The sequence below is a fragment of the Gossypium raimondii genome, chromosome 5 (genome assembly GCF_025698545.1).
Source record: "Gossypium raimondii isolate GPD5lz chromosome 5, ASM2569854v1, whole genome shotgun sequence".
NCBI classification, from domain to species: Eukaryota; Viridiplantae; Streptophyta; class Magnoliopsida; order Malvales; family Malvaceae; genus Gossypium; species Gossypium raimondii.
This window is the reverse complement of record NC_068569.1, coordinates 16068285-16082763: the sequence shown is the minus strand read 5'-3', so window position 1 is coordinate 16082763 and position 14479 is coordinate 16068285. Positions and strand designations below refer to the sequence as shown.

The 14479-nt window shown below is 34.0% G+C and overlaps 1 protein-coding gene across 1 annotated transcript; it reads right to left on the bottom strand.

The window, feature by feature from the left end:
• Nucleotides 1-6761: 6761 nt before the first annotated feature.
• Nucleotides 6762-8305, bottom strand: LOC105765825 (protein JINGUBANG). Its single transcript, XM_012585082.2, has one exon. It carries the CDS (start codon nt 8303-8305, stop codon nt 6923-6925), a length of 1383 nt encoding a protein of 460 aa, XP_012440536.1. The 3' UTR covers nt 6762-6922.
• Between the last annotated feature and the right edge of the window lie 6174 nt (nt 8306-14479).

Sequence of the window (14479 nt, the reverse complement as noted above, 5' to 3'; positions counted from 1 at the left end):
GACTCCCCCCACTTATAATATCTTAACACGCTTTACTGCAGAAAATTTAAAGTAAAAAACAAAAATGGAAGTTAGAGTAGAAGATTCATTAATTTCTTTGATATGAATCAAAAGATTCAGGTGCATTAAATGAGTGAATCAAGAAATTAAATTTTTTACTTCAATTCCATAATTTTTTTCTGGGGATAAAATTGCTACCCAATATTAATGAGAATACCCAAATAACCAAAACATTGGAAAAGGTGCAAAAAGCAAGGTAGGCAAGCCTTTGAAGGTGAAGAAATACAGAACTTTCAACCAAAATAACAAACCCATCTTTCATCACATTACAGTCAGCAACTTCCTCTGCAAATTTTAGTACAAGTGTAAAAGGAAATATTATCGCAAAACCTTCTAGATTATAACTTACTGAAAACATAGGCATTTTTAAATGTTTATTTTAGTGTTTTATATATAAAGTGTAATAATAAATTTAGTCCTCAATTTTTATACATTTATTCAATTCAGCTCATTTTTTTTAAAGTAAAATAGAAAACTAACAAGATTAAAGGGTAAAAGAAACTTTAATAACAAAGTAAAAATGATCAATTAAGTCTTTTTAAAATTTTAAAAATTATCATAAAAATTATAAACAAAATTTCTAAAAAGATTATAAACAAATCTTCTTCCCAACTTTTTCTTCTCTTTTGCAGTTAAATAAAAATCCCATTCAAAAATGCAGGAGGGTTTCACTTTTACGTTGGGTATCCTGAATTGACAGGATTAAAATTGAAATGAAGACCACGTTGGTTTTCAAGAAAGTCAAATGTCGGGACGTGGACCTCGAATTATGATTTTATTTTATAAAAAATAAAAATAAATATTTTTGTAAATATATAAAGAAGGAAAAATTTTGTTGGTTTCAAAGAAAATTACAATTAATAATTATAAGTAAGAAACTGAAAAAAAAAACCCTAAACTCTCTCTTCTCCCAAGAGTGCTTGGCTTAGAAGTCCTAGAGATAGCAGTAACTGCTGCGGCTTGGGATGGAAGCAAGTGGTGGCGATGACCGAGAGAGGAGGGATGAGATCTCTCTTCTTGCTGAAGAACTAGTTTAGTTATCAGTCAAAGGCTCGATGGTGGTACCAAATTCCAAACCTACACTGATATGTACGGTTTGGACAGAAAAAATTTATAACCCAGATGGCTTTAGGGCTCAGATGAAGAGTATATGGAAGACTAGGAAGAAGTTTGAGATTCAGGTGGCGGGACAAAATTTATTTCTAATAATTTTTGAGTTGGAAGAAGATCTGGAATCGATTTTAGAGGGAAGGCCTTGGCTTTTTGGAAAAATCTAATTGCATTTGATAGACTAAGCCAAGCGATGGAGAGGATCGATCCACTTACTTCATCCCTTTTGGTTAAAAATTGAATCATGTTCCCCAGAATTTGATAAGAAAGATTTACTGCATGCTATTGGTGGAACGTTTGGTGGGGTCCTCAGATCTGAAGTTGGTGAAGACGTTTGTCGACTCAGAATTAGTTTAGACGCTCAGAAACCACTTAGAAGAGGTATTTTTGTCTCTTCTGATTATGTTAGTAAAGTTTGGATCCCTTTCAAGTATGAAAATCTGCCATTGTTCTGCTTTGGTTGTGGAAGAATGGGCCATGGGCTGAGCAGCTGCATTCAGATATCACCTGAAGAGAAAAGTAAAGTTAGTGGAAATCCTCCCTACTCGGTAGCATTAAAAGCAGAAACAAGATTACTAGGAAAAGAAAGTCTGAAATTCAATAGCTTGTTGAAACAAACGGGGGTGAAAAGCTCTTACATTGGAGGAGAAAAGAAGCTGGCCATTAGTACAAAACATACTGATGATGGATATATGCAGCTGTGGGGTTCAAAGGATAGATTAAGTCTAAAGGAAAGGGGGGAGACGATGAGAAGAGTACAAACTGGTGAATTAACAACAAAAGCTGAAAGTAATATGAGGAAGAGGAAGTCCTTAGATGCAGATTTGACAAACTATCTTAAAGAAAATGCGATCAGAGACGGAGTGAAGAGATTGAAGCGAAATACTCAAGGGGATAATGAAACTGGTCCTTCAGTGATGATGACAAATAATGGGGAGCAAAGCGAAGTACAAGATTTAATGAGATCGGCGGCTGCCATGAGGCAAGCCGACCGGACGCAATGAAAATTGTAAGTTGGAATGTTCGTGGATTGGGGAGTCCACGAGCCGGTAGAAGGCTGCGATTTTTCATAAAGCAGCATAATCCCCAATTGGTCTTCTTGATGGAGACTAAAGTTGATAAACAGAAGATGGAGAAGGTTAGACGGAGTTGTGGGTTTATGCATGGAATAGATGTCGAGGCTGAAGGCTCAAAAGGAGGTTTATGCTTAGCATGGAAAGGAGATTTGATAATTAGTTTACGGAGTTTTTCTAAAAACCACATTGACGTTGCAGGAAAAAGAAGAGTGGAGGTTTACAGGGTTTTATGGTTCTCCATATGTTCAGAATAAGAATGCTTCATGGGATCTATTGAAGATTTTGGGGCTTGCTAAGAATTATCCATGGCTGGTTAGTGGTGATTTTAATGAGATCTTGTACTCTTATGAGAAATGTGGAGGTATCCCAAGAGATGATAGCAGAATGCATGCATTCCGAGAAGCCCTCGAACATTGTCAATTAGAAGATCTGGGGTATTCAGGAGTATGGTATATATGGGAAATGGGAAATTTACCTGAGACAAATATTAGAGAAAGACTTGATAGAGGAGTGATAAACGATAAGTGGAGACTCCTTTTTCCGGCAGGTAGGGTTAATCATCTCTCTTACACAATGTCTGATCATTGTCCACTCCTAATTAGCACGGATGGTGATAGAAATCATAAGGGTAATTCACAGTTTAAGTTTGAGGCGTGGTGGCTGATGGAAGAAACATGCGAAAAAGCTATCAAAGATTCTTGGGATTCAGGTATAGGTACTTTTGCCCAGAAAATTGAAAAATTGCAGGCTGATTTATTAATTTGGGCAAAGGTAATCAAGAAAGGAAGAGAAGGACTAAAGAAGAAATTACTAGAGCAGCTTGATCGGTTACTGGGGGAGGAAATGAATGATAATACGTTGGCAGAAATCATTGACACCAAGATTCATCTGAATCTGGAAATTGATAAAGATGAAATTTATTGGGAACAAAGGGCAAGGGCGAACTGGCTTCAAGCAGGGGATAAGAACTCAGCCTTTTTTCATAGATTTGCTACATACCGTAGACGTATAAATACAATTTCCAGGTTGGAGAAAGCTGAAGGAGGAGAAGCTCTTGAGGAGAGTGAGATTAATGAAGAAGCGTCCTCATTTTTTCAAGAGCTTTTTACGACAAAAGGAGTGGGGGATTGCTCACATCTGTTATCAGGTATAACGGAAAGTATTTCCATTGAAAATAATAGAGAGCTTTCGGCAGTGTTTACAGCAGACGAATTATATGCGGCATTAAATGGAATGGGACCTACAAAAGCTCCAGGACATGATGGTTTTCCAGCTATCTTCTTTCAAAAATTTTGGCATATTGTGGGTAAGGAAACAACAAATTTCTGTTTGGATATCTTAAATAATGGTGCCAGCTTTGGTTCTTTTAATCATACAGATATTGTGCTGATCCCAAAAACCTTAAATCCCACTAGCATTGTTAATTTCAGACCCATTAGTTTATGTTCGGTAATCTATAAAATGGTTGCAAAAACAATTGCTAATCGACTTCAAGGAGTCATTGGAAGATGTATTGATGAAGCCCAAAGTGCATTTGTTCCGGGGAGGCTAATAACCGACAATGTGCTTCTAGCTTATGAAATCTTGCACACCTTTCGGAAAAAACGTTCAGGAAGAAAAGGATATATGGCAGTAAAGATCGATATGAGCAAAGCTTATGATAGGGTTGAGTGGGGATTTTTTAAGGATGTTATGTTACGAATGGGTTTCGCAACACAGTGGGTTGGGCTGATTATGAAGTGTGTTTCCACGACAACTTATACAGTTAACATCAATGGCAGCAATAGCAGAATCTTTTCACCAACCAGAGGATTACGCCAAGGGGATCCTTTGAGCCCCTTTCTATTTTTGATATGTAGTGAAGGATTATCATCCTTGATGGGATTGGCTTCAAAGGCGGGAATGCTAAAAGGTGCAAAAGCGAGCAGAAGTGGACCAGAAATTACACATTTGCTTTTTGCAGATGATTGTATTTTGTTTGGGGAAGCTTCAGATAAGGGTGCTAGTATTTTAAAGGATATTTTGAAGGAATACGGTGAGTGCTCTGGACAATGTGTTAATTTTAATAAGTCTTCCATTTTCTTTAGTATGAATACATCCGAGGAGAAGAAGGAAGAAGCATCGACAAAGCTGGGGGTGCGGATTTCAACAAATTTAGAACGTTACTTGGGGCTTCTGAATATGGTTGGTCGAAGGAAGAAGGAATCATTTCAAGAGTTAAAAGAGAAGATTTTGTCTAGGATTGAGGGGTGGAGCACTAGATGGTTATCCCAAGGTGGTAAAGAAATCTTTATTAAGTCTGTTTTACAGGCCATCCCTACCTATGCTATGCAGTGTTTCTTATTACCTAAGACTCTTTGTGGTGATTTTGAAAACATTTTTGCTAAGTTCTGGTGGCAAAAAGCGCATAAAAGAAGAGGTATTCATTGGTGTCAATGGAAGTATTTATGTCGTCCTAAAGATGAGGGTGGATTGGGTTTCAGAAATATGGCTCAGTTTAACATTTCCCTTCTAGCTAAACAGGGGTGGCGTATCTTGAACAATCCTAATTCTTTAGTAGCAAAAGTATTAAAAGCGAAGTATTTTCCAAAAGTTGATTTTTTAAATTCCAGTTTGGGAAATAACGTTTCATATACATGGAAAAGTATTTGGGCTACTAAGGGCGTCTTAGCTGAGGGTTTATGCTGGCGGATGGGTACAGGCACAAATATTTCGATTGGTCGTGATAATTGGATTCCAGTTTTACCGCATGTTAGATTATCAGTTTTGAATTCGAGTTTGAATGATAGTAAGGTTGCAGAATTAATTGATTCAAGCAGTAGAACATGGAAAAAGGAGATGATAGAGAATACCTTCCCAATGGATGTAGAGATGATTCTTAGCATCCCGCTGGTGAAAGACACACGAAGACTTCCAAGTTTGGAGTGCTGAAGCGTCGGGGGAGTTCACAGTACTTAGTTCCTATAAACTATTACAAAATATTGCATATGATCCTAGAGATTACGCTTTACATGTTGACTATAAGGATTTCTACAGAAAACTATGGCTTCTCGATTTACCATCAAAAATCAAAATTACAGTTTGGAAGATCTCGTGGAATTTCCTTGCTACTCGCGCTAATCTACTAGTAAGAAGGCTAACGAGTACTACAATGTGTCCTCGGTGTGGGTATGGATCGGAATCCATGGAACACCTTTTTTGAGATTGCCCTGTTACAATATCAGTGTGGAGAGAGTTATCCTTTCTTAGCTATGTACAGGATAACCAGATGGGGTTTAAACAGTGGCTAACCTGGGTCTTTTCACAGTGTTCAACATCCCACCGTCGGATTTTCTGTGTTGCTGTATGGGCCATTTGGGGTGATAGGAACAACAGGTTACATAACAAATGAAGTAAATCTACAAAAGAAATAGGGAGATTTGTTAGCAGCTACATTGTAGAGTTAGATTCAGTTGCTAAAACTTGCCGACAATCTTCCAAAGCTGTAAAAAAATGGGTAAAACCAACGGACAGTTTTATCAAAATCAATTTTGAAGCAGCTTTTGTCAGAGGACAAAATAAAGCGGCTATCGGAGTTGTGGCCAGAAATGAAGAGGGTTTAGTTCTCTTATCTTGTTCAGAGGTTTATCAATGGGTTCCATCAGCTTTTGGAGCGGAAGCAATCGCATGTAGGAAAGCCCTCCAAATCGGTGTACACATGCAATGGAACAGAGTTATTATTGAAGGAGATTCGTTATCAATAATAAAGAAGTGTAAAACAAAAAACCCAGATAAATCACTGGTCAGTGCGTTTATTCATGATATCCATCAGCTTTCGGTATACTTTAAGGAATGTAAGTTTGAGCATACCCCAAGATCTACAAATGGCCTTGCGCATAATCTAGCATCTGAAGCGATGGAGAGTAGTAGAGGAGTTTACCTGGTCGGAAGAGCCCCTGGAGTTGCAGAAATTCAAACAGACACCGACAGGGTGAGAGAACCAGATTGAAGCCGGGTAAGGAAGAAATGAAGAGATGGTTCCGGAAGAAAGCAGTTTTCAAAGTAACTATGCTAAGCTTTTGGTTTTCAAACGTCTTGAAGGTGATTTGAGATTGAAGGGACAAGACGAGCTATGATTATTAAGTCTGATTGGGCAGAGGAAACGGCAAAATTAATGAGTTGCAGAGTGGTTTCCTTTATTTTCATTTCCTAGGTGATTAGGTTTCCTTTTTCATTTAATATTTTTGTTTTTTCTTCCCGATGGGCCTAGGCTGAGCAACGGGTTGATTTTTCATTCTTTTTGAGTTCTTATGTAAACTTTTAAGTTTTATTTTAGCTCAATCTGAGATTATTTCAAAAAAAAAAATTGTTGGTTTTTATCTGATGCATTGTAAATATATAAGTTGATTAATGAGTTAAATTTTGTGTTTGCATTAAAAATGTTTGAAAATACTTAATAATAAAAAATGATTTTTTATTGAAAACCCAAAACAAAAATTTCAATTTCAATTTTTTATGTTAACGATCCATGATCATAGACTATTACCCATACAAAAAACACAAAATGAACGATCTCTCCCATCTCTCTTCTACACGTGGCATCATACAGAGAATCCTGTATCTCCTTAATGTTCCACGTGGTGAATCTTAATAAGTTTTTTTGCTGAGAATTACACGTGGCATCAAAACATTGTGGGTCAGTGCCACCTACTCTGGCTGCTTGAGCTGGTGGAAGAGGCGGTCTCATCAGATGCGAATGGGGCAGACTCAGAATCGAATTCGAAACAGGCATGTTGCTGGTTCTTGTTGGTCGCTCCTATCTGGGCAAACTCCTCAACGCTCCATACCTTGACCGAATTATCAAGGCTTCCACTGTACACGATCCACCGCTGCTCGCTCCTGGATTCTTGGTTCTTTTCCACAGCCAAGCACTTGACAGGCCCCATGTGCCCCGTCAGCACCGAGAGGCATGTGTGGATGTTGCCGTCCTTCCTCCAAACGCATATATTCTTATCAGCCGATCCGCTAAACATCAAATTCTCAGTAGCCTCAAGGCAAAGAACCGCCTGCTTGTGCCCTTTTAGGACCCCGCCGTGGGATAATTGCTTTTCAACTTCCCAGAAATTGACCAAACCGTCACTGGAGCCACAGTACAGAACTGAACCCTGGGTGTTGATTGCTAATGCCGTAACTGCAGAATCTTGTTGTAAAAGAGTTTGGGACAACACATGCTTCGCTCCTTTCCGCTGTTGTTCCCTTTTCCACACTTTAACGGTACCATCAGCGGAGCCAGTGAAAACCATTCCACTCATGGTCGAAACCACAGAGTTAACAGCGTCATCGTGTGCACGAATCGATTCAAGGCATTTGGAATCTGAAATTCTCCAGACTTTGAATGTCCTATCCCATGAAGCAGAGTAAAGAAGACCTTGTTCCACGTTCAGGCTCAAACACGACACCGCATCTGCGTGTTTGATCCATAGAGCCCGCTTATGCTTCACTTCCACATAATTGCTGGGTTTAATGGAGCTTTTAAGGACGTCTTTGAGAGTGGGCAAAGTTCCAGCTCGTTTATAAATGCTAGGGTCCTTAGGAGAGATTTTCCAAACGCGAATCTTCCCATCTTGATGGCCGGTAAAAATCTTTTCGCCAGATATCACAATGGCCTTAACCAATCCACTGTTAGATTTGAATCCCGTAAATTCTTTTAGATTCTTCCACACGCGAATGTTCTTACTATCGGAGCCGGTGTAAAGGAGATCCTTTGTGGCTGCCAAGGAATAAATATGACCCTCTTCACGTGTAAGCGAGCCGATGAGGCTGTTAGCTGGAACATCATTATCGGAAATGGCAGTTGAAGGTTTCATGAAAGAAGTGGTTTGGTTCCACGGTGACATGGTTATGGGCGAGCCTTCTAGACTCGTCCTATGGGCTTCGTAGGCAGGACCGGAAGTGGATGCGCTGCTATACCGCACGTACAAATCATCTTCACTCCCAGAACCAGGTATGGACATGTTAGGATCGGAATGCATAATGTTTCCAAACTTGGATCTCGGAAAGCTATCAGCCTCTGCGAACATTGTGCCCAAATTCTAGAAATACAAAAAAAAAAAAAAAGACTAAAGAAAATAAAGAAAAATGCGTAGAAGAGATTGAGAGGATTATTAATTAATTAATTCAAATACGAAGAGAGGAAATGGAAATGGTTGCATTTGCATTGTGGGCATACATATATTGCACTTACAAATGTGGGAGAGGAACGGTAGAGCGGATTTGGAGCTGTCAGATTTTTGACAAGTGTTGGACCGAGTATATAGAAACAGGAACCATGCTCCAAGGAATCCGGCCTGGGTTTCCTAATAGCCTCCTGCTTCGTTGTTTTAGGATTTAACTTGCTATTTATTGCTGTTTTGGATAATTCTTTTTTTAATTTTAAAAGAATTTGTTTATAAAATTAGGATTTAACTTGTTGGCTATGAAACAGCTTTTGCCTGAAATGACATACAAAAGCTAAAAGGAGAAACTATGAAGGATAATTATTGAAGTTTTTAATTTTATAAGTGTGACTAAGAATCATTATTTAGTTTTTAATTAATATTTAAAATAATAATTTATAAAATTCAAATAATAATCCTTAAAAATCTTATATTGTCATTATTGTCTCACCAGACCAGTTACCAAACAAGAAAACGAGTAAGACCTATTTTGTTGCAAACTACAATTCTTTTAGACATCTTCTTCATTTTATTATTCTTTTGGTAAAGTCTTTTTCAAAATTTTGCATGTTATTTAATGAAAGTATATGATAAATTTTTGTTTGAAAGTTTTACTAATAAAATACAATTAGAAGTATAAGTATAAATATATGTCTGATCAACTATAATAGTATGTAGAATCAATCAATATAATGCACAATAAACGAAGAATCGAAAAATATCTATGCAAGATATATGCACATGATGGGAAAAATATCCAAACATTGCAAATGATGGGACTCGCGCCCAAGTCTTCAAGATCCGAAACCTTAGCCTAATCTAAAGTGATTGGTTAAGTATTTTAGATAGGGGAAAATTGAAATTTAATTACTGAAACTAACATGTCTTCCTTGTATTGAGTTAGTCATTGTATTGTATCTAAATCTATTTAGATTATTCATCCAAACTTAAAATTATTGATCTGAAATTTAAAAGAAACTTGATAAAAGTATTAGACTCGATAAATGTATTTGAACAATATAATGAAGCTTACTTTCCTACTTTAGTATATATCAATTTATTTTATTTATTTATATTTTTATAATAAATGTAGTCATATGTGACACAATTGTATGAATTTTTCATTAAATATTGACCATTTCCATAATGATTTGCCTATAATTAATAAAATAGTTTTGACAATTCAAATGCCACAAATAAATTTACCATTTTCCTTAATTTAAATATTAGCCTTTTATTTAGTTAAAGAAATTTAATTACACTTGCCTTATATTTGACAATAATCTAAATTAATTCTTAAAATGCTTCTTTAAATTACATATATAATCTCATTCATTATGACAACTTGGGGAGGAGAGATGGCAAAAAGGAAACAACGTTTTTCTTCAACATTATTTGCTTTGAAAGATCCAAGGCAAAAAGGGCAGGGCAGAGCAGAGCGGAAGTGGGCTTAAAATGCAGCCTGAAATTGTCCCTATCTCATTTCCGATACCAGATAAAGAAAGTAATGCAAATAATATTCAATTATTACCTGCCTAACATACCCAATATTCTGACTCTACATTCTACATTTGTTAGTTTTTAGTTTCTTAAAACTCCATCTTCATTATTTTTCATTATTTTGTAACAAAATGGCAATTTTTGCTTTTAACTACTACTTTATTAAACCCTTAAACTCATTCCCTTTTTTCATTTTGCTATAAATAATCAAATTCTAAAGTTTAACGGTATCAATTAAACTGCTTTTGAATAAATATTAATTAATTTATTTTTAAGTGAGAAGGCTTTCTTATCAGTAATTTTAAATTTTTTTATCAATTCTCAATTAAATTGATATCATTGAGTCAAAAATACACTAAACTCGATAAAGATTTTTATAATATTATATATTATTATTTATTTATATGTAAAGTGTGCTTGGATAAGGGATTTAAACAGAATATTCCATTTAATCAAAATTTGTTAAATTCTAAAAGCTAATTTATATTTTTTGGTTAAAGTCTTGAAGAATTTTAAAACTTGTAAGAAAGTCAAATTATTTGTTTTTAAATTTTCTCATAATTTTATTTCATTTGCTACACATGGTTACAATATAAAACTAAAAAAAACCTTAAATCTGAAAATATCATTTTATTTAATTATAATATATATTACAAACTTTATATTATTAAAATATTTATAATTTTTGCAAATGTAATCATATTATAATAATAAAAAACTTTATATCACAAGTTTATGCTAGATTTCAATATGAGATATTGTCTTATTCTGTTTTGCTTGTGATCGACTTGGACATGGAGATAGTTTTTGTCCATCGAGGAAGATACTGAAAATAATTTGTAACAACTCGTTTTTCTGTGGTTTGAAGGCCACCAAATCCAACGAGTCAAATGTGATTTTTAAAAATATTTTTAATTTGATAATTTATGTTATATAAGTGATTTATTAAGTTCAAGTGGTTTTAGAAAATGAGGTATCGAGACCTTGTTTTTATAAACTAAGCGTAAATATTTTATAAATATTTACTGAGTGTCATTAAGGTGGTATTAAAGTTTCGTTAAGAAATTTTAACGTTTCAGTAGTTAATTAAGAGAAAAGGACCAAATTAAAAACATGCATTCCTGGGACTCCTTTCCCGTAAATCGGACTCATAAATATTTATTAAAAATATTTACAAAGCTATTTGTGTAGTTAATTAGGTTTTGGTTAGGTGAATTTGCATAAATTAAGAGTAATTAAGTATAAAGACTAAATTGCATATAGGGTAAAAATTAAATTATAGATTAAAGAAAAATTAAAAGGGACTAAATAAGCAGTTCTGTCATTGTTCTTTAGGCGGCATAAGTTAAATATATGTGAATTCAATATATATATTATATTAAAATAAGTTTACTTAACATATAAGTATATATATATATATATATATATATATATATTATAATAATAAAACAAACAAAATAAATAAAGAAATAAAAGGAAATAGAAAGGTAGAAACGAAAGAGAAGCAAAACGAAAAAAGAAAAGGAGAAAGAAACAGACGAAGGGTCTTGGGCTTTCAAAAGTTCTAAATTCAATTGGTTAGTCAATTTAATCCCTTTTTTATAATTTTATATTTTTGGAATTTCGATATTAAATACTACTCAACCCTTGTCAAAATTTTAGAAATTATTGAGTTTTTAAATATTGTTAATGTTGAATAATTTTAGTATTATGGATCAAATTGATAGATTTTAAGTTAGAAGTGAAAGAGGATTGAATTATAGAATAAATTGTAAATTTTAAGTAATAGGGACTAAATTGTGAAAATTTTGAAATTTAGAGATTTAAGTAAAATTAGAGAGTTAAATCTAGTTTAAAGTGAAAATTGAATGAAAATATAGGATTAAATGTAAAGGAATCAAGTTAGTCTCGGTTTAGGGACTAAATTGAAAATTAGGTAAATATTGAGAAAAATTTAAAATATGCAATATGAAATTGAATTGTGTTGTATTGATGAATTTTAATTGTTTTAATTCTGTAGCTAATGTCGTACTAGAATCCTCGATTAAAAAGGGGAAAAATAAAGTCGACGTGGAATAGCTCGGAATTCCTGGTTTGTATTTCTATAATCTAAATCTAGTTATTAATTATTGTATTTTGATTTAATGCTTATGGTAAGTGGTTGAGGTGAGTATTTGGTATTTTGATATTGAATTGAATTAAAGTTGATGGAAATTGATTGAATTTGTATATATATATATATATTATGATTGTATTGATTATTTGATTTGAATTGAATTTATGTGATTATATGAAAAATTGATATTGGTTATTGGTTGTTTTTGATATGTGAAATTTAAACCCTATTAATTGTATCGGGCTGAGTCAGATATAGATGGCATGCCATAAGATTAGAAGAGTTCAGGGATTTCTTCGACTTCGAGTTGATGAGACACTATGTGTCAATTTACTACTTCGGATTAATTCGATGAGGCACTAGGTGCCAATTTACTTCGGTTTAACCGATGAGATACTGGGTGTCAATTTATTACTTCGAATTATCTGATGAGGCACTAGGTGCCAAACTGGTGTATTTTGGTTGGATCCGTGTATCCGTTCGAGTCCGAGTCGTGTTAATAGGGGTAAATGAATAATAAAGTTTTATAATTTATATTGAAATGATATGGTATGAGAAATGGAAGTGAAATAGTGAATTGAAAATAGAATGTGAAATATGTTGTAAATATATGGAATATATGAGTTATATACTCATGAAATGAGTATGGAATAGATATTGCAATTGTATAATGAAATGTGAAATAAATTGTGAAAAGCTATTTATATAGCAAGTATGAGAATTGAGATATTTGTGAAACAAATGAAATATGATATGGTTGTTGTAATAATTAAATATTATTATGTGTTTATATTTCAATAGCATATTTGAAATTTTTGTCTGTTTGATTTGTAAACTTCGGTAATGCTCCATAATCCGATTCCGGCGAGGGATACGGGTTGGGAGTGTTACAATTACCATTAAGATTTGGAGGGAAAAAAAACCCCAGAGTTTCCAAATTTGGTCCAATTGTTTCTGTGGAACCAGATTCTTCCAAGTATAATGACGAACGACATTATATGAATCAACCAATTATATCAGTAGTCGCCAATGGACAGGCCAACTGGGAGCAATGAAGATTTTATGTTGAAATGTTTGTGGCTTGGGGAGTCCACTAGCAATCGAAAGACTTCAGCACATGTTGAAGAACTATAATCTCCATGTTATCTTTTTTATGGAAACAAAATTAGATTCTATTAGAACAGAGGAAACCAAGAAAAAAGGTGGGTTTTATTATGGGATAGATTTGAAGAAGGTTATTATTTATTTTATAATTATGTTCTAAATTCATAAAATTTGATTAACCTAAATTTTTCATAAATAATTATTTATCCAAACAATACAATTATAATAACTAGCACTTTGAATTAATAAATAAAAGAAATCTAAAATTTTAAAAATTTTCATTGAAACATACCTTGAAAAAAACAAACTGATTCTTCTGCACATTTAAACTTTAGAAGATTGAAGTAATTATGAAGCAGCAAACAGTCGAAATAGGGATTATGCATCATCCAGAGTTGGCCTCAACATAATAATAAAACCAAGAAGCAGCCGTGGACCCAAATTGGATTGGATAATTGGTTATGTCGTTCAAAGGGAATGGTCCCACAAAAAAGCCAATCCAACCTGATGACTATAGCTAGTTGACAATGGGGAACCAACATAATTCTGTATTTTGACTTTTCTGTACCCTTTACGCTTTATAAATTTGCAAGATAACCCAATTCTTTTCATTTGCGTGTATTTGAAAATTAAAGAAAAAAATCAAACAAAACTAAAATTATAGTACCCCAATTTGACTTTACATCATAATTAATCGCAGTGTCAAAAAGTTTTGGTAATAGTTTCACCGTCTCTTCTAATTTCGAGGTTTATACGACCAAATACATTTTATATGCAAGGGGAAAGAGAGAAAAACACCTTTTTACTTGATGATTTTAGAACATGATTTGCATGCCGGTAACAAGCCGTAATACAACGCTAATATTGCACTTCCCAGTTCCCACCCCTCTCACTACGTATATTTAATAATTTTTCACAATTTCAAAAATTATGTTCGGATATTTGTAATAAATATTTTAGTTCTAATAAATGATCATAAAATAGAAGCCAAATTGGTAAATAAACCCTAACAAGACATTTTTTTTAACAAATCACACACAATTAGTATAAATAAATTACAGTAAGTACAACTCCATTTCATACCTAAAATAACTTTTGAAAAAGGTGAACAGTACCGAACTTGATGTTCAACGAGGCAAAATTTCTAACCAAGCATCTCTGGGTCTCATTCCCCAGCTTCCTAGCCAAGTTAACTTTCAATGGATTCTGGTCAATCAAATAAATATATATATTTAAAGTTGGGTTTATCTATAGAACTAGGATAATAAGACAGGATTAGTTGATCACTGTTCCATGTGTTCCTTTTGCAGTCAAACTGT